Source organism: Penicillium taxi (assembly GCF_028828555.1).
Source record: "Penicillium taxi strain IBT 34144 chromosome Unknown utg000002l_segment0_segment0, whole genome shotgun sequence".
Taxonomy (NCBI): Eukaryota; Fungi; Ascomycota; class Eurotiomycetes; order Eurotiales; family Aspergillaceae; genus Penicillium; species Penicillium taxi.
The window spans coordinates 1,064,396-1,088,176 of NW_026643204.1; the positions used below are offsets into that span (position 1 = coordinate 1,064,396).

Here is a 23,781-nt window from a genome sequence, read left to right on the forward strand (position 1 = left end):
AATGTGAGTTTCAAGATCTCGCAGGATTCGGAATACTATTATGGAGGGAATTGCGGAGTATACAAAGTAGAAGAACAATGCAGGTTCCGGATCAATTGGTGATCCCGGTATTTCAGTTACGTATAAATTACATTTAACGGTAACATCGGCAATCATCGGTGATTCGCCCTTTCAAGGTTCTTCCCAAGTTCTTCCAAAAGTTTACCTACTAAGTAGGTGCTAGATTGACAAGATCTTCAGGATAGATATTAGATTTTACTAAGATTGCAGCCGTAACTTTAAGAATCCTGGAATGATCCTTCAATAGTGAACAATTTGACGACATCATATCAGCTTTAATCCTGCCCCAAGGTCCACACTTAGTTTGGCCCCATGTTGCACTTACGATCCTTCATACGTCGGGCCAATCCTAGGGTCACAAGGGCCCCCGAACTGTCCACGGGTGTTCTTGGTTCATCACAACATTACGGGCCTTATTTCCTTTTGTATTAATTATGGGGTTTACTTTCGGAGTATATAGTACTTGACGCAATCCTCAATCCTCGACCCTCGATCATCATCAATCATCAATCCTTGGTCTTTCTCATTCTTTAAACAACTAGGTATTGGAAAGACTAGTGCGATGCAGTCAACTTCGGGCAGTTCCAGGCTGGTCCCCGATGCCCATGGTCTCCTGCAAGCAACCGACCTGAGCGGCCTAGAAAATATTCTTCTTGCTGTCAGTACTGGAACATGGCTTATTGTTCTAGCTGTGACAATAACTGGAGTCAAAAAACTGGGATTCAGAATATGGGGATCATCGGCGACGGCGTTTCGACCACTCGCACATATCTACGAAGACCAGGATGGACAGGCTACTATTCAATCATCCCAGCGCGCTTCGAAGAAATGGCTTCGACTCACTATACTTTCCATTGCTGTCGTGGGGGTCTTCTTGTCTGTTATTCGGATGGCGACTGATTCATTCTCCGCCAAATCGAAGTTTGTCGACTCGATAGAAATTGGACTTTGGGTAAGAAACGTTAAACTCCTTCATATGTCGCATGCAGGAATCCGGACTGATCAACAATCGAACTTTACAGGTCATAAACTTGGCTCAAGGTACTGCTCTTTGTCTTCCATCTCCTTTCCCGACTGGCTTTCCAATTGCATGGAGAATGGGAGTGAGCAATCTCTTTGTTCTGTTGCTGTTGCTCGCTCGGCGCTATATCATCTCAATTGCGGACCACTTGACCAACTCATCTCCCAAGTTGCTCGGAGCACAGGTCATAGCCAGTTCTTTACTTGTTATCATGTGCTTCATGGTCCCTCGACGCCCGGACGTTTACCGAAATGAGAAACTGGTAGACAGACAGTTCACTACCGGTGTTTTAAGCTGGATCAGTTTCTCATGGATTCAACCAGTGCTCGACAAGTGTCATCTTCCAGACAATTTGACTCTCGAAGATCTGTCAGAACTTGATTATGATACAACACCGGAAATAATACACAAGGACTCTCAATTGAAACGAGGTACTGTGGTTGATTCACGAGGAATATGGAGGTGGATTCTTCGCTCCCATCACTCCGCGCTGATATGCCAGCTTTTTATCACCGTGACTTCGTCTTTCTTGAGCTTTGCCCCCCAACTGGCATTGCTACAAATTCTGCGTCACCTCGAGGATACTCAGCTAGAGACCAAAAAGGACGAACTATGGACCCCTGTCACTGCCCTTGGGCTGTCCGTTATGGCATCGGCTGCCCTGGAGCCCTTCAAGCGCTGGATTTCTCACAATAAAATCGCGGTGCGAATGCAACAACAGCTGTCTCTCGCCGTGTTCGAGAAGACTACCCAAATCGGCCACTTCGATCCTGTTGATGAGAAAACTCTGCTCTCTTCTGAAGTAAAAACCATCACAGACTTCTTTTGTCTGGCGTTCACTCTTTGCGAATCACCTATCAAGATAGGAATTTCTTCGATCTTCTTGGCCCATCTGCTGGGCTGGAAAAGCATGCTTGCAGGAATTGCAGTCCTAACAACCCTCGCGGCTACAAGGAGTATTGTCATGCGCAGGTACTCCGGTAACCAGAAGAAGCTGATGAGACTTCGTGATAGCAGACTGGAAATGATGACTGAGATTCTTCAAGGCGTTTGCCCCAAGAGAATAGACATCAATGAGCTACGAGACTACGAATTGAAATCTCAATGGTCGGTCTATTTCTGGCAAATTGGAATGAGTTCGATGTCCTCCATTAGTCCAATCCTTCTCTCTATCGCCTGTATTGCCGCTTATGCCTGGTCTCATGGATCTCTTTCTGCGTCTACCGCATTCACATCCATCTCTGTCTTGAACTCGCTTCAAGCTGCCCTGGCAGTTCTCCCAAATGCAATTACCTCCCTATTCGATGCCTCAAACAGTGTGGAGCGCCTCACACTATTCTTCTCACAAGCTGAGAAATTGAATAACACTATCCCGTCCGATACTGTCAAATTCCGAAATGCCTCGATCTCGTGGCCAGGAGCCGGACCTGGCAGTAGTTACACTTTGACTGGTCTTGAGTTGAGATTCCCTAAAGACACGGTCAGCATCATCACAGGACCTCCTGGTTCTGGAAAAAGTCTTCTTCTGTCTGCAATGCTTGATGAAGTGAAAATCATTAGTGGACTTATCTCTGCGCCAGTCTCAGCCCCTCTTGACCACACGCTGTCATTATCAGATCCTGATACATGGCTCTCAACTGTCTCACTTGCCTATGTTTCTCAAAAACCCTGGCTGCAGAATGCCACAATTCAAGAAAATATCCGTCTCGGCCTGCCACTTGACCATCGCCGATATGCTAAGGTGATATTTGTCTGTGGTCTCGAACATGATCTGAAATGTTTGCCCCAGGGAGATCAAACCGTGTTGAGTTGCAAAGGAGCGAATATCAGCGACAGTCAAAAATCGCGGATATCCCTTGCTCGTGCTCTTTACTCTCGGGCAAAGACGCTTGTTGTTGACGATATTTTCACTACCATCGATAAAGAGGCTGCTACGCACATCTACCGACATGTTCTTTGTGGAGACGTTCTGAATGAAAGAACGTTCATCCTGGCTACTCGCAACGTTGAGCTTTGCTTGCCTCAGGCTGAGTATCTGGTTACTCTGGAAAATGGTCGTTTGAAATCTGCAGTCAGCATCCGTAAAATGGCGCAGCCTGGTTTTGATCACTCTTCTCTCCCCGAAGAAGAGAATCATTCTGCATTGAAAAGCGCTAAGTCCTTGGTTTCGACTGGAGGTAGAAGTCAACATAACAAACCGACGATATCAGAATCTTTGCACGTTCTTCTAAGACAGGGAGGAGATCCTACTCACTGGATGTTCTTCGGTGTGGCATTTATTGGTTATGCAGCAGTTATGCTGGGCCGGGTAAGCTCCGATCTAAAATTTACGTTCATAAGGCTTTTCTAACAGTTCCTCTAGGCTTGGTGCATTCGTAATTGGACCCAACCCCAAAGTGAAGCACAATCATCGGAGCAAAAGGTCGACAGCTCTGATTATTTGACTGTCTACGCTATACTCTCGGCCAGTGCATGTCTGCTGATGATTTGCCGTAAATATTTGTCCATGGTATCTGCACTAAGAGTGTCAGAACGGATATTCCACCACTTCGTTGTCACAGTTCTCAGAGCTCCCGAACAGTGGCATGATAATGCCTCTGATATGATCAACCGCTTCTCTGCCGATCTCAACGTTCTGGATTCCCGGCTTGGAGAAGACCTGGATTCAGCACTAGGGCTCCCAATGGATGTGGGAATATCCATGCTTGCAGGGGTCATTGTGAGTCCAGTGTTGGCTGCAGTGGCAGCACTACTTCTGGTAGTATATCTGTGGTGCGGAAAGAAATTCTCGAACACATCTCGGCAATTGAAGCAGCTAGAGAAGAAGACAGAAAGCTCTGTTATCGACCATTTCGATGCCTGTCAAAGCGGTCTCTCCACCATTCGAGCATATGGAAAAATTGACAAATCACTTCTCGAGTTTCAAGACAGAGTAGGCCGTCACGCACGAGCCTACTGGAACCTCCATCTACTCAACAGATGGCTCGACTTCAGGGTGAATATGCTCGGTGCAATTTTCTCAGCCCTAACTGTCTCTTTTATTGCCCACTCACCCGATGTCAGCGCCTCTACCGCGGGATTTGCAATCAGCTTCACTCTTGAAGTTTCACTGCTCATGGCTTTGAGTATCCGCTCTTACTCTCGATTGGAGGGGGATATGGAAAGTCTTGCTTGTGTTGATTCGATCTCAAACACTACAAAGCTAAGCTTGTCGGATGAGACATCTTTCATGATGAACGATATTTCTCCCAGGTCATCATTTAACAGCCATAGATCTTAAACTCCGACAAGCGGCGAACACGGCCAAAAAGCTCATAATCTACGATCTGCGGGCAGATCTTCCATTCATTCATTCATTCTCTATTTTTTCCACATCTTGTGATTTCCATTTTCTTAATCATCCGGGAAAGGACCCGATTCGACGGCCCAAGGGCTATTCAGGGCGTTGCTACGTCTCCACAGCTTTTCACATCTCTATATCTAGCTTTTTGGCAGCTACCACATACCCATGTGACATTTCTCCTTTTTTACTCTAAATTCCTCCTTAAAGTCTTCCATCTATCCAACTTCCAAATAAACTTGACGTATATCACGTGATGTATCCAGTCTGTTGACTTCTTGAGGTTTGGGTGGCCAATTAGAATGTGTACGAATGATTAATTGATTCTAGTCTTTCAGAAACTAAGCTAGGGATAAAATGACGTGCAAAGTCCGCGGATTTAAGAAATCCCCACCATAAACGGCATCGGTTAGTTCTGAATCCGAGCAGAATTAGTTTACTCCGACTCTACTCCCCTTTATTGCCGCTTAATCAAAATCCATACAACTTACCTTCCAACACAAACACCCAGTCTTGATAATGAGCGATCTATTGTGGCAGTCCTTCTGGATTCCTACCCCAACCCTAACGGAGAATAATCTTCCGGATCAAACAGGAAAAGTCCACATTGTCACCGGGGGATACACTGGAGTTGGTCTTGAACTTGTCAAGATTCTATATTCCAAAAATGCCACGGTGTACATCGCAGGGCGCAGTCCAAACAAGGCAGCAAGGTCGATATCGCTGATTAAAGACCTCTTTTCATCCTCAAAAGGCAGAGTGATATTTTTGGAAGTCGACTTCTCCGATTTCTCAAGTATCAAGCCAGCCGTGAAAGAGTTCCTATCTTCGGAAGACAGGCTTGACGTCCTCACTAACAATGCAGGTGTCATGAGACCCCCTGCAGGGTCCACAGACTCCCATGGACACGAATTGCAAATGGGCACGAACTGCCTGGGCCCGTTCCTCTTTACCAAGCTCCTTATACCTCTACTAGTAAAGACGGCCAAGACCGCTCCATCGGAGTCAGTTCGTGTGACCTGGGCTTCATCATTGACCGCGGCTATGATGGCGCCCAATGGGGGAGTCCAGTTTGAGAGCAATGGCATCGTGAACCAGTTTTTCGACAACAAGAACAAGGCTTATGGCCAGTCAAAAGCCGCCAACTGTTTGATTGCTGCTGAGTTCGCGGCTCGGTATGGAAAAGATGGCATCATATCTGTTTCCTGGAACCCAGGAAATCTTCACTCTGAGCTTCAAAGGCATAGTACCACATTGCTAGAAAAAATTGTCAACTATATGCTGCTGTATCCTACCAAATATGGAGCTTACACAGAGCTATATGCAGGCTGGTCACAAGATATCACATCTTCCCAGAATGGTGCGTATGTTGCCCCATGGGGGCGGTTATTCAAGCAGAGAAAGGACATAACCGAGGGAATGAAGCGAAAGAGTGAGGGCGGAACGGGTCACGGCGAGGCTTTCTGGGAATATTGTGAGAAGGAGACTGAAAAGTACGAATAGGAATACGAGTTCGTTCCTCATGACGCTGCATCACCCCTACACATTCACACGTGTTAAGAGCCAGCATCAGGTCTATGAATAAGCATTGGTTATTCTGGACAGCCAGACTCGTCACATTGTAACTATGCCACTGTTCAGTCATATATGAGTTCAACATTTCCGACCTCCGACGCAGTCTTGCTAGCAGTAGCTCTGGTTTCAACCCCAGAACGCTACCATGCATCTTTCGCAAGGCTATAACAGAGTCTCCAGGAGGCAATTAAACGCTTCCAATTTATCGGCTCATCAATGAACTTGGTTAAAACCGGCGCTGAAGCCATCCAATCAACAATACGTGTCATGGAAGCGCAAGGCTTGAAGATATGAATGAAAGTGTTCGGATCCTCTATAAGCTAAAAAGTCCTAAATCTATGTTATATATGTAATCTTGTAAATGCAAAACGATTGTATGAAATATAAACACCCCCTTTTATGCATGATCAAGAGGAGCCCTATTGCTATTCCTCCTTGGCATATGCCTTTGCAGAGGCAGCTTTGTTTGACTGGGACTTCTTATGCTTTAGCCGCTTCTCCATGATATAATTCCAGCTCTTGCCAATGCCCGCTGATAATATGCCTTTGACGGTCTGAACAGTGCTTGGCCAGCGAATTGTCTTCGAGATTGCGTTAGAGACCTCATCTGGAAGGTGTTCGTCACTGCCGATCCTTTGTTCAAAGGGACCTCCCTGAGGCCGCTTGACAATTTCCTGTGAAGTGTCATTGCTTTCCGCCATCATCTTATTGAACTCAACTCGTGGGATTGCGTAGCGTGACTGGTACTGGAAGTAAATCTTCTCACGGAACTTCTCTGGGAGGCGGCGGACCATGTTTCCGCGCTTGACTGGATCCATGTCCTGAACCATACCAAGAACTGCATCTGGATCGTCAATCCAGTCCTTCTGGCTACAGCGAGGGTCGTTGAAAGTCACATTAGGCAGATTGCTGACGAGAGGCTCGTATAGCCGCCGGAAGTGGGCCATTTGGCCAGAGACAATATTTCGCACTTTGCCGTGGTCTTCCGCTGGTAGCACCATCCGTAGGTCACCGGTATAGCTGATACCGGCAATGGTGCTGTATAATTCAAATTCGGAGAAACGCTCGGGTAATAGCAGAAGTGCCACCCGCAGAGCCGATAGCAAGTTCATCTGGTTCGCCAATCGAACTTTAGGATTGTCTCTAAGGATTTTCACGGGCTTGTGCAGCCGGCCTGCAAGATAGAGGGTATTCCATTGAGTCAGGTCTTGACAGAGTGTGTCCAGGTTCACAACCCCATATTTTACTAGAGTACCGTTCACAGTAACGTGAGTGTTGAAATATACTCCAGCTCCAAATTTATCTTGAACTTGGGAGACCGCATAGGAACCGAGAGAGCCAAGTCCGGAGTAATGATCACGATGCTGGTTTAGGTTTAACGAATGCCAGTGTTGAGAATAAGATACTCCAAATATGAAATCAATCATCTTTCCTGATCCCTGTTGCATATTCATGATGGCCGACGGTGCCGACGGGTGTGTAGGGGAGGATGAGGCTGCGCTGCCTTGCTGCGCAAATACGCCTGAGCCATAGGCAAAAGCGTATCGAATCGGTGCTCGGAATTCCCATAGTATCTGCCTTAGAGCTTCTTTGAATTCTTGGTTGATGATCATATGCTGGTTGACTCCGAAGTCTTTCGAGGGAAGTTCGGAGAACTGAGAAATTGAAAGGTTCGGGTTATAATCCCAGTCTGCTTCCGACAACAATGGTGAAGTCGAGAATGAGGCAGCAGATGGTGGTCGCTGAGGTGTAACATTGGATAATGAATGCGATATTGCAGGAATGTAATTTGCAGCACGGTAGAAATGAGAGTTGGAGGTACGGGATTCAATTGAGAGATAGCGAGCAGAAGCGGGCAGCAATGGAAGAGGTGCCAAGCGCACACGAGATCGCAAAAGAGAGCTAGAGACAGCGCTCTTAGAAACAGATATCTAGAGTATGGTACATCAATTAGCTTATATGTTTCTTTCCCAATGGTGTTGGTTCGGAGCGTACGGCTTGTCTCATAGTCGCAAGGTCAGAAGAGGAAGAGCGGAGAAGGAGCGGAGCGTAAAGCTCAATATGACAAATCACAGAGGATTGAAGGCCCACGGCATGGAGCGTTAATCTTATGAATCAATGGATCACGGCGAAGGAATTGTGCAATGTTCCACCTTCAATACCTGCATCCAACGAGATTCTGACGTATTGATGGGGCTTAGTAACCAAGATCACGTGAGTGCGCGTCTCACATAACAACGCTAAAGAAGTAAACAGACCGGATCAACATCGATCATAAACCCCGCCATACCAACCATTGCTGGGTTAATTATCAGGTTTGGTGGCTTACTGTCGCCAATAAACCCCTTGCGCCATGGGATTTGATATGGACACCTTCGCTGCTCGCTTGGCCAGTTTCGACACTGTGCTCAAACCTGAACGAAGATCCTCGACCACGAAAGGCTCTAAAACGATCGCATGGCCTCACAAGAAACCTTCACCGGCTGAAGTATGCTCAATCCGGACGAATAACTCTTTGCGACGCAATTTTTAACATCGTGATTTCTAGTTGGCGCATGCCGGTTTCTACTACAAGCCATATGAGACTAACCCGGATAACACAACATGTTTCGAATGCAACAGAGCACTGGATGGATGGGAAGAGGAAGACAACCCAATTACTGAGCACCTAAAGCACTCACCAGACTGCGGCTGGGCGATCACAGTCGATATTGGGCAACGTAGCTCCAACCCCGCTACCATCGAAGACCCGACCAGCGAGCGAATCACCCAGGCACGACAGGCAACCTTTGGGTCTGCTTGGCCCCATGATGGAAAAAGGGGATGGGTTTGCCAGTCGGAAAAGGTAATGGATCTCTAAGCCCATCAGCCTTTTGATTTTCGCAACTCACACTTCATAGATGGTCGAGGGCGGATGGTATTTTTGTCCGACAGATGAGAGCAAGGATTTGGCCAGTTGTGCGTACTGTAAGCTGTCATTGGATGGTTGGGAGCCCAAGGATAACCCATTGTGAGTATAAATTGCTCCTTCCTAGTATAGATGTAGACTAACCCTTGCAGTGATGAACACTTCCGCCGTTCCTCGGACTGCTCCTTCTTTGTATTTGCTCAACCCCCAGCGAAAAAAGGCAAAGGAAAAAAGCCCCGCACTTCGAAGGCATCTTCTCGCCTTTCCACCCAATCTGTTAATTCTGTCACATCCGAAGCTCTGGATGTAGAGATAGACGAGTCAATGGACGAGAGCATCATGTCTCAGGCCTCTACCAAGCCAAAGGCTACCAAGGCCAAGAAGGGAACCAAGAGCAAGAGAGGGGCCAAGAACAAAAAGGAGAATATTGAGTTGGAAGATCAGATGGATGTTGACAGCATTGATCTCGAGCAGCCAGAACCCCCGATGCTCATAAATGAAAGTCGGGGTAAAAAAAGGGCTAGTGAAGAAATGAGCAACTATGAGATCGAGCTGGCCTCGGAAGAAGCAGAACCTCCAAAGAAGCGCCGAGGACGAGCCGCAAGCACTCAAAGCAATCGTATTTCCCATGCATACGAGCAATCCCAAGATTATGATATGTCAGAAGTCGTGGAAGAAGAACCCCGGGAAGAACAACCCAAGGAAGAACGACCCAAGAAGAGTCGCAAGGAATCAAAGAAGCGTTCTGCTTCCAAGGACCGAAAGGCTTCTGATGTATCTATCGCAGCAAAGGCCTCATCAAAGGCTCATATGCCACGCGACTCGGAAATAGATGCAGCTATTGCGGCTGGTCTTGAAGAAGGTGTTCCCGAGGCAGTCGAGCAAGAAGCCGAGCCAACCCCACCACGGGCTTCAAAGAAAATGAAGACTAGCAAAAAGTCCAAGTCTATCGCCAAGTCTCCCGAGCCGAAGCTTGAACTGGAGCCGCAAATAGAGACGATTGCTGAGCCTGAACAGAATGAAGAACAGCAAATAGACACCCCCGCCGAGTCACCTGCTGGCGTGGAAGAAATCGACGAGCCAGTTCCAAAAACAAAGAAGTCTTCCAAGAAGAAGGACTCCAAAAAGAGCAAGAGGGAAGAGCCGAAGTCGAAGAAGTCGAAGAAATCAAAACAAGCGTCACTAGAGATTGAACCCGACAGAGCTGATGAGATTCATGAATCCTTAGTGGCTGTTGAAATTTTCAATCAGCCATCTGGACCTCATGAGGAATCGATGATGGAACCTGAAGAGCGACCTGTGACGAAGAAACCCAAGAAAGAGGATAAGCCAAAGAAGTCCAAGAAATCCAAGAAGGTGGAGCCTTCGCTTTCACCAGTACCAGTCCAGAAATCAGATCCAATCGAAGAACCAATGGAAGAGCCGGTTGAAGAGTTGATGTTGATTGAAGAGCCTGAGCCGACTGAAGAGCCTAAGATATTTGAGGATGACTACAGATCTCCATCTGAAGAGGATGACGAGTTTGACACTGCGAATGATATTCCCGAGCAGGTCGAGGTTTTGGCACAGTCCCCAGATCCAGAACCACAACTTAAACAGAACACTTCTGTGCCACCCAAAACATCGAAGCGATATAGTGATATTCCCCAAGAGGAGCACTTCGCCGATTCGTTTGTGGCCCCTCAAAGAACTTCCTGGTCGCCCAACAGAGCTGTGTCGCCATTGCCAGCGAGCAAGGGCACACCCTCGCTGTCGCCACAGTCGTCTGATGCAGAGAACAAGCCTCCCTCCAATCACACATCGGCATCCCGACCACCCGCGGTATTTACGCCCAAGCAGCCCAAGAATTATGCTTCATTGACAGTTAGCACCCCTTCACCATCGAAGCGAAGCTTCAATGAGGGATTCTCAGCAGCAAGTCATGCCTGGACACCTGTGGATATTGATGAAGTCCTGTTTGGGGAAGCTAGTGATAAAGAGAACGGCGACCTGAGCGGCCTTTTCAAAGGCGCCAAGGGCGGTCTGTCCAGCCCGGAGAAGAAGATGTCAATTGAGGAGTGGATTAAGTGGAATGCAAAGAATGGTGAGGAGCGACTGAAGCGAGAATGCGAGCGGCTCGTCAACCAATTCGAGAGGGAGGGCGGGCGGGCCATGCAACGGCTCGAGGCGATCGAGTGCGTTGAGTGAACGATCCTTACATGATATTTCCTTTTTACTCTATTATTCTATTCGGATAGCCTCCGGTTCTAGGTTGGGGCGTTTCGGGTGAGGTTCTTTTTGAATATTACAAACACCTTTTGTATTTCCATAATATCGCCTGAGAATCAAAATGATAAAACATGAATTAGACCTGTAAACGCTAGGGGTATCGAATCATTAAAAGCATGTCCTTGAAATCATCCTCTGCTAGCCGACATGATACCTAATCGTCCTTCCCAGCTATCATCCTCTCGTTCAGCAGCACGCTTCCGTTGCTTTTCTTGCCGCTTGAGTCGTCTCTCCTCCCTCGTCTTTGCTTCAATTTCTGCCCGTTCTTTCAGTCGAAGGCCCAGATCAAGCTGCCACGCCTTTCTCTCCTCATCTTCGTTCATCCGCTTTTTATGAGCCAGCATCCGCAGGCGCATCCGTACATCTTGGAGACTTGCCCGTTTCACATTGCCACTCTGACCAGTCGCAGCCATATGCTGATTGCTATTCAAATGTTCCACATACTGGATATTATCCTTGAGGGTAATGTCACAGTCCGGGCAGTAGAACCCAGCGCCGCGGCCACGTTTGGAATTAGATGAGCCGGCCGGAACAAGGGTCGTCTTGCCGACCATAGAGGCCACATCCAGTCGTCCTTTGCGGGCAGTGGTTTCCTCCATCGAGCTCCAGTCAACCTTGGCATGGTATTTCTTGCCGAGGAGCTTCGCTTCGTATCGGGCTTTGCCTTCGGCTTTGCGCTTTTTTTCGTCATCGGCGGCAATTTGGGCATATTCTGCGCGATCCCATGTTTTGCGGTATGAGGTATCTGAGGCCGGGGGTTGTTTTGATTCAGACATGATGATGGGTGAGGAGAGTATATCTGAGGATTGGTTTCAAGAAAAATAACTTGCAGGTTGAAGGTAGATGGTTCAAGGTGGAGCTTTCCGAGTTAGTCAGCATTCAAGTCACTAGTTATTTAGTTAGTTAGCTAAATAACTAAATGCGACGACTGAATATTTATTTATCAACCAGCATTGTTTGATTCACTGAGCTTATCTAGATGTGTTTGACATTTGTTTAGCTGTTAATATTTTTTTGGAGTATCTCTGGTATGATGCATCTATTGGTCAATTTTCCAGATTTGGCTCTAAGCTTCCAATATGGAACCCCAATTCGCTGAAGGCCACAATATTGTTGTCTATTTTTACACAAGATGCCGCCATTCCCGTGACCTGTCAGCGCCCCTAAGTTGAAACGTTCAAGTTTATGAATATAATTATCAAGACTCCTACACCTTATTGTAAACGCTGGCCGTCTAATCTATTCATTATTGATCATTGGCCTTGAAATAATAGCAAACCCTCTTAAGCAAAGAACAAAATGGACGAGGCCACCCAAAATTCAGATACTGTGACGGTTAAGAGCCGGTCAAATCACACCAATCTAATGGACTTTCCTGCAGAACTTCAGTTGGAGATCGCCTCCTACCTCACCTATCCGGACGCCTTAGCTCTAAAGCACACATGCAGCTATTTCTACGCTTTGGTCTATACAGGCGTACATCTCAAAGTGGACTGGTTCGTCGAGCGCTTCGAGCACAAACTTGAGTGTCCTATGGAAAAATGTTCTTTCCGAACAGATGAAGCGTTCTGCAACGCGCGGATCCAGCACATTATGGAGCGTCGCCGCTGGCATTTGGAGTGTCGGCGTATTCCAGGTGGATGCTGGGTTATCGAGGGTAACACTTGTCAGAGGGATTTAGTACCTTCTTGGCTGAAGATGCAGGGTTCGAGAAAGAGTGTGAAGATGTTGATTGCCTGGGGACGCGAAAGTAACCTTCTTCTGAGTCTGCTTTATAATTATTGTTTACTAACCTTTTTTTCCTTGTATAGCTTTGATAGTGGGCACTATTGCGCTGTTTTTACAATTGATGTGGATGTTTGTACAGAGGTATGAGCCATATGCTTCCCACCTTTGGAACATTGAAAGAGTTCCAACTTTCCCTAGGTTATTTATTGTTCTAACGAGTGATATAGCATACGCAGAGCATAATGATCAATATCAACGTTCTCATGCCCTTTTGCCTTATCGCGACATGCACATATATGCCTGGCTGGATTGAACCATGAAGATTCATGATATGAAAGCACTCAGCTGGTACCTGGATACCTACTTAATGAATAATATAATCTTTTTCAAATTAATGCTACATCGCAATTACCTTCAAGAAGAGACCTGCAACTAGCAACTAGGATATGGAGATCTCTCACTACCAAGGCTCTCAGAAGTCTCCTCTTTTTTCTCTTTTCTCTTCTAAGTCAATAATATCTGTGGATCCGTTGTAAAATCATCCTTGAGCACTGATTCTCTCGCTTTGAATCCAGGGAATCAGTAGATTTAACACAACTATTATATGACATGGATGAGTCAGCTAATAATCCAAGGTATTACCTGAGTAGGGGGTAAAAGTGACTTGATTCCAAGGTTCTCAAGTATGATTATTACTTTATTAATCTAAGTATCTAGGGCTAACATGAAATACTCATATATGAAGCACTATTGTTGCGACAGCCGAGAAACAAGGCCATCAACAGACGGAAAGTATTTCGGCCGAAAAAGCTTCTGCCGAGACAGCGACTCCGGAACTGGATTAGTATATCACGGCATCCTTGAACGATATGCATTCATCGCAAACGACACCCTTGAGCGATGTGCATTCGCGACAGTAATGTCCCGTCTTCACCGTCTCTTCTGTCTCGGACGAATGTTGACATTCGTCCAGAGCAGAGGGGCGCCCATGTACTATAAGTAGCTAGTTCTTTCATCAATGAAAAATCAGACTTCACAACAACCACAATATTCAGTACTGTAGAGACCACTACACTTGGTGGTTTGTCTACGGTGTTGAGTAGTGGTTCGTTGGAGCTCACCGTTCTCAGTTAAGATATTCGAATATCGCCAAGCGAGCGACAACTATTGTAAATAATGAAAATACTCGTTACTGTTGGAACGAATATCAGCTAACATACCAAGATCATGTGATCTTGGCATGGCAGCTACTATCTTCTTTCATCTGAGCATTTTAGAATGACACTTCACTTTTACCTAATATGCATACACCTATTATATACGTACAGAAACGATATCAATAGCTGTCTGCTTCGGTAATAACCTAGTCAACCGACAGTTACTTTAATCTTGAAATATCCTTAATCTATATCCATAGATGCCTGTAGTCGAGTCTGCCTGAGTCATCCAATCCACTATGATATTCAATAAAACTCTCCAAGCTTGTGGTGGATATAATATGTTTAGCTGTAGATGCGTGGAAGTAAAACAAGTAAATCTCAAGTGGCGAGGTATGGAGTAACTCAAGCCCCAACCGGATTATTTCCTGACGTCACAACGACGACGCCAGTAACTGCAAACAATTGCTATAAAATGCTATTAATCACTTCTTTAATACCATAAATTCTTCAAGCCTCCAACAATTTTCATCTAACCATTATCCGATCTCCCTAATTGAAAATGTCTACCGAAGCTACCATCAATACCACAACGGGCAACCGCCCAGTGGACCCTTTTACAGCTCAGAGCTCCGAAGACCCACCTCTACCCCAGAAAATTGAGGATCTCGTGGATTTCATCTCCGAGGTAAAATTTGGCATGTTGACGACCAAGCAATCCGATGGTCCATTTTTGACTTCGCGCAGCATGGCTCTCGCCGCTAAGGTACGTCACCAACCCCCAGCACATTGAACCTCCCAACACAATGCTAGAATTCAATGAAACATACTAACAAACCCCCAGGAAAACGGTGGCGTTGACCTTATCTTCCACACAAACCTATTCTCGGGCAAAGTAATGGATCTAAACGCGCACCCACAAGAAACAAACATGTCCTTCTTAGATCCGATCAATGGAGCCTGGGCCTCGATTTCAGGCACAGCATCTGTAATTGCTGATCCGGCTATCGTGCAGAAGCATTACTCACCAACGCTGAAAGCCTGGATCGGGGATTTGGGCGACGGCGTACACGACGGTGGCCCTACCGATCCACGAATTGGCGTGATCAAACTGGAAGCGAAGCTTGCAACTCATAATGTCGTGCGGAAGGGACTTATTGGTAGGGCTGTTGAGACGGTCAAGGGTGCTGTGCAGGGTAATGTGCCCGCCATCAATGGAATCCGAGAACTGAGTTTGGAGGAACTGGCTGAGTGTGAGTTTTCCTTCCCTATATTTTAGTGTTAGGTATAATGCTAATCGCTTTGTAGGGCGCCGTACTCATCAGAAGAACTAAAAATCGTCGGTCAAGATTGTTATATGGATGCTTTGGTTAGGGTCCTGAGGTTTCTTGCTGTTGTAACTTAGTGAGATGATATAATATCACCTTCCTCTGGAACCGCCGCATCTGATGGATATTCGAACAAAAATTTCAAGGTGATTGTGGTTAAGCAAGTTGGAAGATTTTTCCCAGGTGGCCGATTTAATTCATTCATGTTATGGTATTACGGTCCGCGTGGTGGCCAAGTCAATACAATATCCTGAGGTCACCAGCTAGGTAACCTTTGAACCAAGTGTCTTACCCAGGTAATGTTCCCTGGAAAGTCAAGCTGGAGACTCTATCAGTCGAAGCGGAGCTCAAATTTCTATCAGTTTCTGTTTCTATCACTGTGGATTGATATTAAGGCTCAATGAAAGAAGCCAATTAAGCCAGTGGACCCATTTATTACTGATAGACCAATCAGAACTTGTAATTTTAGTATGCTGATAATGCCAGTTCGACCTTACCTAGTCAGTGTTCTGGGTTACGAAAAGACTTCCACATAAAATCCCCCTGTGCCCAGCGGTCTTTTATAGTCCAATGCTCCTATCATGGGAGCCTTGGAAGACTTCTTATTGAAATTGAAATTCGAGATTTGAATGCTTGATCATCATATCGTTTAATCTTGAAGCTATTCATAAAGAAGAAAAAAGGTCAACACCTGAAATATCAGGACCCACTTGTTTACTATGTAAGTGGGGCGTAAATCAGGGTCCAAACATAGTCTCATCTCATTTCGTAAACCTCAGTAATGGGCAGTTTTCTTTAAAAGGACTTAGCCCTTAGACCTGTATCACTAGTATTAATACCTACATTATATGACCTTCTATCCATCTGCGTCCTCACTTGTTGACCACTCTAGTCCAACAAACACCCCTTGGTATATTCATCTACAATACTTGATGCGAATTACTGACATCTATCTGTACTACTATGTTAGTTTCCTGGCAGCATAATTAGAGAGCAGAGTGCCTCAATAATGAGGGTATAGCCAGGGTCATTGTTATTTTAAATATTATCCTTTGTGTCGGCGGATTGAATGATTAGTTAATATGAAACCATAGAACTAGCTTATTATGGTACACCACAGTCACTTGCGGCTAGCTATAGAACCATTTCTCCTGCAAGAGTTCAAATCTATCCACGTTTTCTCCCTCGGGTTCATACCTACGTACCTTGGAGCCACCCCTGGACTTCTCACCTACCTCCGAGACACCATGCAGGAAGAAGAGCAGCCCCTAAGGGCAAATCCCTCATTATTCACGTAAAGCACTCCCATTCCAAATTATTTCAGGTTTACTCTACTAAAGAAATTGAACAGGTAAGATACTCCAGCCTTAATTGTTAATGTCGAATGTCTATTTATATTCTTGAAGATCACAACATTCCCGTCACTCTCAATATCACCTATCATCCAAATCATCCGGTGATTCTAGACCTATTGTTTTTCATACCCACCATCCAGGTAGTGAGCCACCGTGCAACTAGCTTCGAGCTCTATAACTCAGCGTGGTGATATAGGGAAGATTTTTACGACATATGCGCCTATGCTATATATGATGATCCTGATGTACAAGTTTCTGTCGGGCAAAGTTATCATTTCATAAGTCTTCGCCCATGCGAAATATGGTCCAAAACCTGGATGCGAGAGTTTCCCCAAAACACCAAGGTTCTTGCAGATTTCGGTGATACTATCCAGTGTCAGTTTGAGGGAACACAGTTGGATTGGTGGGATTGGGGATTTAAGGAAGATGACATCTCTATTATTGTCACGCTACCATGTTTTCTGGATTCTGATGTGATCGAGCCACAATATAATAACGGCTGGCCTTTGCTGATTATACCTGCTTCAGACCCCGATGATATAGAAGTAATTTAGTCGGTACTCAAGTACAAATGAAATGGAAAAATTGTAAACCTGATGGTGGTATTGGGCTTCTCCGAGTGGTTGAGAACGGAAAATAATAAAAATAATAAAAATATATATATATGAGATATTGGGGACCTCCCAGCAAACCACCTAAAAAATATTGGGTATCGTAGTTGAACGCCTCGAAAAATAACCGAAAATAAGGGGAACCGCTCCAGAAAGCTTGAATTGGCCGATTAGATCTGAGAGAGTAGTCAGTATGAAGTCAAAGGATACGAAGAAACTAGAGATACGAAGAAACTAGAGATACTCACCAACTGAAGTTGGAAGTTGTGAGGAACCCGGCCTTCGTGCAGAAGCATAGCAATAGACTTCTGCTTAGTAGACTGGAGCTTGCGATAAGCCTCTCGGATGTGTCGGGGCTCAATCGGAGTACGGCCCTCTTCCGGAGGATCGAACAGGCCAGTCTCGCGCTTTCGCTTCGCAGTCTCACCACTAGTCTCCGAGCTGCCACGATTCTTCTCGTGATCCTCGCTCTCCTTGACCTTAAGTGCCTCCTCAGTGAGGGTTTGGACGATTTCGAAGGTCAAAAAACCAAGAATATCGACGATATCGTCATTGGGCTTCGACTCAGTAACAATACCGAATCCAGCCCACTCGCGGAAACGTTTGCTCTTGCGGTAGGTGAATGAGGCCTGGCGGCACTCTGACCAGAAAACATATTCCTCTTTGGTCATGTGCTTGGTACGTTCATCAGCCGCAGCGAGACGCTGAAGAGTCGCGTAGTTCTGTTCTTCTTCTTCTTCGTCTTCCTCGTCATCGCGCTCGGGAATCTGAATAGAGAAGAAACTGCTGACGTCCCACGCCAGTCCGACCTTGGCGCGCTTGTTCTTCGGCTTAGCGGCCATATCCTGGGGGCCTGCAACACCACCAGCTGCGTCATCAGCTGCGAAATCGGCAGCGTCGGCGCCACCCTTGTCGTCGGAATCCTTGACGTTCTTTCGAACATCCTTCCACGACAGGAAAGTGCGCAGGCGCGAGACTTTGGCCTTGTCACGGCGGATGAGGAAGATTAAGTCGTCAGTGGAGATGGCGCGCGATCCACGGCGGGTAGCCAGTTGGGTGCTTTTGGTCAACTGTGCCATTATTGGTTAGCATATATAACAAACAGAGTGGCAGATAAAACTCACGATGTGGATCACTTGCTCCCGAGTGATGTCCTCAATCAGGGTGGTGGACTCGACAGACGGTTCTGCGGTCTCTCCAGAGACAAACATCATCTTAGAGAACACTTTAGTCATGAACATCTTATATTTGACAGCCTTCTCAGCCTGGGTAGTTTTAGTGGTCTCGGTATCCGAGTCCATTTCCATATCGGAAACGGTAAACTCTATTTTTGAGGATTGATCGAAAAGGTAGATTGGCATGAATGGTTGAGGGAAAAGACGGAGAGTAAACAGAGGTTAATATGGTAGTAAACTCATGATTCAACATTACACTCTGTATATTGCAGAGGTTGTAAATCATGGTAATTATTCTTGTTTGCGACCTTTTTCACCCCTGTATGCATCATCCACCACACCTTTATATGTGCAACACATCATCGACCGATTGATCATTCATGAGCATTCAAGAGATGAGAAAAATCTATTGAAGCTGAATTGCATCAACAGCAGCATCAATATTCAATGTTATATCAATTTTGAAGTTGTGGGCTTTACTGCTGCTGCGTGAGGCACCCAGATATTATGGACTTTGGCACAATGCCAAGAAATCGGGACCGACCAGGACTTGAAGTTTCCAAGTCGAAAAGTGGAAGAAGCCGAGACCACATAGTACATACCAGAAGACCGAGATACTATAATAGGAGGGTAGCTTACCTGCTGAATCTCCTGCCGATACTTCGGCTGGCGCTCGGAGCTCATGGTGGCGGCTCTAGCTTGATCCGGATCAAGTTGTTGGGACTAGACGATCAGAAATTGGACGGAAGCTCTGGGGCGAAGCTGTCCTGGACTATGGGCAATGCGCAAAGCACTGTCGCTGTGAATTCGATCTTCGATGAGGAAGGAGGTGCGCGATACAATGCGATGCTGCGATAAAGATACGATAAGATGGTGGAGCGGCAACTTTCTTTCTCCGAATTTCCGGCGGTATACAATCTTTGCTGTTCTGCCGCGGGGCTTGAATTATTTGATTGAATTCTCTCCAATTACTTCTTGATTGTCCAATTCGCCCATCATGTTGCATCTCGTTGGTCTCGGTCTCGCTGACGAGAAGGATATCACAGTCCGTGGCCTGGAGATTGTCAAAAAGGCCGAAAGAGTCTACCTGGAAGCATACACGGCCGTTCTTCTCGTCGACAAGGCAAAGCTCGTAAGTAGCATTGTTCCTACTGGTTGGTTTTTGCTTCATGCGCCGATCACTAAATTCGAAATATGTGCTCAGTAGGAAGCGTTTTATGGCCGCGAAGTTATCGAGGCAGACCGTGAACTAGTAGAAACTGGCAGCGATGACATCCTCGCCGGCGCAGACAAGGCGGACATCGCTTTCCTGGTTGTGGGCGATCCATTCGGCGCAACCACGCACACAGATCTTGTACTGCGTGCCCGTGAACTAGGCATCCAGACCAATGTCGTCCCCAACGCCTCCATCATGTCAGGTATCGGCTGCACTGGACTGCAGCTGTACAACTTCGGTCAAACAGTCAGCATGGTATTCTTTACCGAGACCTGGAAGCCCTCATCCTTCTACGATCGTGTGCGCGAGAATGCCTCGATTGGCCTACACACGCTCGTGCTACTAGATATCAAGGTGAAGGAGCAGTCTCTAGAGAATATGGCGCGTGGCCGCCGCATTTTCGAGCCGCCGCGCTATATGACTGTTGCACAGTGCGCAGCGCAGATGATTGAGACTGAAGAAGACCGTAAGGAGGCCGTGTACTCGGCTGATAGTCTTGCTGTTGGTGCTGCTCGGGTTGGTGCGCCAGATCAGAAACTTGTCGTTGGAACTCTTCAGGAGTTGGCAGAGGTTGATATGGGAGAGCCCTTGCATAGTCTTCTGCTTTTGGGTCGGAGGACGCATGATCTGGAGCGAGACTACATTCGGCAGTATGCTGTCAATGAGGCGACTTTCGATGCGAGCTACTCGAAGTACTACGGAGCGAGCTCATGAGTCGTCTGTAGTTGCAGTGAATACTAACAAGTCATGAATAAGATATTCAATCAATTGCTATACTAGGAAGAAAATTGAACGATAAGTGGTTTAATAATTTTGAAACATGGTACAAGCAGATAGTATAGTGTCTTCGATATGGCGATCAGCCTTATGAAGACTTATCTATCCCTCTAGATCCTGCTGACCCTGATCGACCAGCTCGGTCTCTATATAAGAGAAAATGCATGTAATGCAAAATATGCCGCAAGACAATGAAGATGCAAGAATCGAAAGTCTAAATGGTATCCAAACATATCAGACAGAAAAAAAAAACCACGCAGATGAAATATCGGCCCTCGGTGCAATTATCCAAAGATGGAATTCACAGATATGACCGAGAGGCAATATTCTTGTATAAACAAGGCGGACCAAAACCAACAACACCGAATAATATGCCCGAATAAGATGCAAAATGAGCCGAAGCAATGTACAGTTGAAGAAAAAGTGATCACTCGTGACCTATTCATGAAAATCTTCTTCCTCGCCAGGAAGAAGAATCTCATGACCGGATCCTTCGTAAACATATATGGCAGCAAAGCAACCAAAGACGGAGAACAAAGCGATCATCCACCAAGCGAAGCCGATCACGCCGATATCCAGACCATAGCCGTACCATGCACCCGATAATATTGGGCCAAGGGTTCGGAATGCAGATGACACGGACTGGCCGATACCGTGGATGGTACCTAGAACCGATGGATGGGGTGAACAGTTGTTCAAGAGGATGATAGAGGTGGGGAGAGTGAAGGTTCGAGCGGTGACTTGGAAGAAGAGGACGATGACGATTCCGACCCATATCCAGGGGCCGTTAGCTTGGCCGGGAGGTGGGACTGTAGACGGGGCCAAGGAGATATATGGTGCTAGAGCATATGCGATTGGGAAGAGTGCGAGGAAGTACTGATAACTCTTGGCAGTGCCCAGACGACCGTTTATAGTGGGGTAGATGGTGAATTGAAGGGCCATGCCAATGATGCCCAGAATGGCAGTAGCGAAGCCAACACTTTGGGGGAGCATACCTAATCCACCGGTGAAGCCGAAAGGTAAGCTCCGTGCAGGGCTGGCCGGATCGTTCGGGTCATAGCGAGGAGTTGACAGGAAAAGTAACCAGAGATTGTTAAATGCTCCCATCTGAAAGTCAAAGAAGGCCTGAGCTAACAGAGTGAACATGACATTCTTAGTCCAGATTCTTCGGAAAGGCAGAGCACGAATGAGTCGGACAGGCCTGGATGCCTTCTCCCCGAGCTCATAGCTTTCAGTGCTATCAATACCACCACGGCTCAGAAGAGGTCCGCCCTCGTCTTCATCGCGGAATGGAAGCCGTGTGTATAGAGTCGAGGAGGTGCCAAATGTTTTCTTCACACCACGTGCAAATAGTTTCATTACGAATGACCCCAAGCCAGGCTTACCCTTACAGGCGAGGAGAGTCTCTTCCAGTCCATATGCTACCAGGCATGCGCAAATGCACAGGAAAGCGAAGTTGGCAAGCATGGGCAGGGCATATGGATAGCGCTCCAACCACTGTACGCCATTCTCCCCTCCCAAGGATGAATTCGGGCCAAACAACATTGGATAGCTTTTGACCGGATCAGCCAATAGGCCACCCATGACTAGAGTACAAGATCAGTTTGAATGTTTTTGATAACTTATAGGACAGCGAAGACATACCAGGACCAAACAGCGCAGCCACGTTGAATCCAATAGGCAATATCAAGAAAGCGCGCGAGTGGTATTTCTTTTCCTTGACGTTCTCCGCAATCATAGTACGGATAATGCCCACAGTGCCATTGATAGCACCGCCAAACGACCGCCAGAACACAGCCTGTGCGAACGATGTCGCAAAAGCAACACCCAGACACGACACAGCAGTACCAAGCAAGCCCACCAGCAAAACAAATCGACGACCACCCCATTCTGCATCTGCGACACGGCCCCAGGGAATAGCAGTGGCAAACTGCGCAGCCGTAAAGGCACCTTGCAGAATACCGGCTTGTGTAGCTACATCTGAGTCGGTTAGGTTTGGGTCGAAGGATTTGAGCTGGTAGAACATGTAGGCCTGCAGCGAAGCGATCTGCAAGAAATCAAAGACACGGCATAGACCGAGCAGGGTCAATTGGCCCTTTCGTGGTAGTGACATCCAAGTAACCGTCGCGGGACGAGTGGCTACGGCAGGCAGTTCTGGTTCCTGCAGAGCCAAGTTCTGGACCTGCAGGTTCTGTGAGCGGCTGCGCACATGTTGTCTAGACTTGCGACTCATGTCGATTGAAGTGTTCCGGATCATATCGAGCGCATCGGCGCTGTGGGGGTCGGAAGAGGGGCCTTCGTCAACACTAGCTAGAGAGACGTTGGATTCACGTCGACGTGAGATCTGGCGGGATTCAGGAGATTCGCTTTTGTTGCTCTTTATACTATTATAAAATCCGGACGACCAGGATGTCGTACGCGCGTGGCTGACATTTTTAGATATTTGGGTATGGGACCTGGCAGACATGGCCCCCGCGATGGAATGTCGGGTATTGTAAGCGCGGCCTCTACGTCAGAAACTATGGTTTCATGTAATTTTGAATTCCGAAGGTCTTTTTGTCTGGATGATGTATCGAGATGAAGAGAGGGATGAAGTGATAAGGTATTTATTTATTATTTTTAATTAAATTCTTTTTTATTAAAAAATAAATAGAAGTAGCTAAAACAGTGATTTACCGAATAAAAGGGGATATTGTGTATGTGTATGTGTTTTTTTACAGCCAAGACCTTCAAGTTTATTGATCCTCTTGAATTATGAAACCCAGTATATTACTTGATACAGGACCAGATCAACCAGCTTGCGACGACTTACTCCACTCCATAAAGGATCTATCCCGTCTAGGCGCTTCGATCTCTTGTTTTTCCTTATCAATTTTGTGCTACATTTCTATGTTAGCGTTCTATATCTGCAATCCATCTATTATTTTACTAACCTAGAACCGTCTCAATCAGACTTATCTAATCGATGATCTCTATTCTCTATTCTTTATTCTTTATCAAGGATTTCCGCAATCATTCAGCTCCAGTAGGACAAACCTTCGCCCCTCCAAATTCAAGCCACCTTCCCGTACCGCCGAAGGCGATGGAACTAGGATGTGTCAAAGTGGGGTTACGATCCTAGTATGACTTTCGATAGATCATACCTACGTATCATCCTGTTGTGAACTGGTCACGTGACGTCATGATATTCATGTATAAAATGAAATATCCCGAGGTCCTAGGAGTCATGTCCTTGCCGCTTTTACAGCACGCTTCCGAGAAT

General features: G+C 46.4%; 11 protein-coding genes across 11 annotated transcripts; 6 read left to right on the top strand and 5 right to left on the bottom strand.

Moving 5' to 3' along the window:
* Positions 1 to 622: 622 nt before the first annotated feature.
* On the top strand, positions 623 to 4,361 carry N7495_002335 (uncharacterized protein; the record flags this gene model as incomplete). The annotated part of the gene is made up of 3 exons (XM_057205004.1): positions 623 to 1,012; positions 1,083 to 3,389; positions 3,444 to 4,361. 3 exons carry the CDS (start codon positions 623 to 625, stop codon positions 4,359 to 4,361), a joined length of 3,615 nt encoding a protein of 1,204 aa, XP_057065611.1.
* Positions 4,362 to 4,940: 579 nt separating this feature from the next.
* N7495_002336 (NAD(P)-binding protein) lies at positions 4,941 to 5,924 on the top strand (the record flags this gene model as incomplete). Its single annotated transcript, XM_057205005.1, has 1 exon — positions 4,941 to 5,924. One exon carries the CDS (start codon positions 4,941 to 4,943, stop codon positions 5,922 to 5,924), a length of 984 nt encoding a protein of 327 aa, XP_057065612.1.
* A 497-nt stretch (positions 5,925 to 6,421) lies between these two features.
* N7495_002337 (phosphatidate cytidylyltransferase) lies at positions 6,422 to 8,293 on the bottom strand (the record flags this gene model as incomplete). The annotated part of the gene is made up of 2 exons (XM_057205006.1): positions 6,422 to 7,927; positions 8,255 to 8,293. 2 exons carry the CDS (start codon positions 8,291 to 8,293, stop codon positions 6,422 to 6,424), a joined length of 1,545 nt encoding a protein of 514 aa, XP_057065613.1.
* Positions 8,294 to 8,349: 56 nt separating this feature from the next.
* N7495_002338 (baculoviral IAP repeat-containing protein) lies at positions 8,350 to 11,091 on the top strand (the record flags this gene model as incomplete). The annotated part of the gene is made up of 4 exons (XM_057205007.1): positions 8,350 to 8,484; positions 8,545 to 8,841; positions 8,897 to 9,006; positions 9,057 to 11,091. 4 exons carry the CDS (start codon positions 8,350 to 8,352, stop codon positions 11,089 to 11,091), a joined length of 2,577 nt encoding a protein of 858 aa, XP_057065614.1.
* A 209-nt stretch (positions 11,092 to 11,300) lies between these two features.
* Positions 11,301 to 11,948, bottom strand: N7495_002339 (U4/U6-U5 snRNP complex subunit SNU23; the record flags this gene model as incomplete). The annotated part of the gene is made up of 1 exon (XM_057205008.1): positions 11,301 to 11,948. One exon carries the CDS (start codon positions 11,946 to 11,948, stop codon positions 11,301 to 11,303), a length of 648 nt encoding a protein of 215 aa, XP_057065615.1.
* A 523-nt stretch (positions 11,949 to 12,471) lies between these two features.
* Positions 12,472 to 13,047, top strand: N7495_002340 (uncharacterized protein; the record flags this gene model as incomplete). Its single annotated transcript, XM_057205009.1, has 1 exon — positions 12,472 to 13,047. One exon carries the CDS (start codon positions 12,472 to 12,474, stop codon positions 13,045 to 13,047), a length of 576 nt encoding a protein of 191 aa, XP_057065616.1.
* A 1,572-nt stretch (positions 13,048 to 14,619) lies between these two features.
* N7495_002341 (blue light-inducible protein Bli-3) lies at positions 14,620 to 15,391 on the top strand (the record flags this gene model as incomplete). The annotated part of the gene is made up of 3 exons (XM_057205010.1): positions 14,620 to 14,823; positions 14,902 to 15,310; positions 15,366 to 15,391. 3 exons carry the CDS (start codon positions 14,620 to 14,622, stop codon positions 15,389 to 15,391), a joined length of 639 nt encoding a protein of 212 aa, XP_057065617.1.
* A 2,130-nt stretch (positions 15,392 to 17,521) lies between these two features.
* On the bottom strand, positions 17,522 to 18,712 carry N7495_002342 (transcriptional regulator SPT3; the record flags this gene model as incomplete). The annotated part of the gene is made up of 3 exons (XM_057205011.1): positions 17,522 to 17,527; positions 17,600 to 18,421; positions 18,476 to 18,712. 3 exons carry the CDS (start codon positions 18,710 to 18,712, stop codon positions 17,522 to 17,524), a joined length of 1,065 nt encoding a protein of 354 aa, XP_057065618.1.
* Positions 18,713 to 19,002: 290 nt separating this feature from the next.
* Positions 19,003 to 19,210, bottom strand: N7495_002343 (uncharacterized protein; the record flags this gene model as incomplete). The annotated part of the gene is made up of 2 exons (XM_057205012.1): positions 19,003 to 19,143; positions 19,166 to 19,210. The coding sequence occupies 2 exons, from the start codon at positions 19,208 to 19,210 to the stop codon at positions 19,003 to 19,005; spliced, it is 186 nt and encodes a 61-aa protein (XP_057065619.1).
* Positions 19,211 to 19,523: 313 nt separating this feature from the next.
* Positions 19,524 to 20,456, top strand: dph5 (diphthine synthase; the record flags this gene model as incomplete). The annotated part of the gene is made up of 2 exons (XM_057205013.1): positions 19,524 to 19,658; positions 19,734 to 20,456. 2 exons carry the CDS (start codon positions 19,524 to 19,526, stop codon positions 20,454 to 20,456), a joined length of 858 nt encoding a protein of 285 aa, XP_057065620.1.
* Positions 20,457 to 20,957: 501 nt separating this feature from the next.
* N7495_002345 (putative MFS transporter) lies at positions 20,958 to 22,986 on the bottom strand (the record flags this gene model as incomplete). Its single annotated transcript, XM_057205014.1, has 2 exons — positions 20,958 to 22,105; positions 22,164 to 22,986. The coding sequence occupies 2 exons, from the start codon at positions 22,984 to 22,986 to the stop codon at positions 20,958 to 20,960; spliced, it is 1,971 nt and encodes a 656-aa protein (XP_057065621.1).
* Between the last annotated feature and the right edge of the window lie 795 nt (positions 22,987 to 23,781).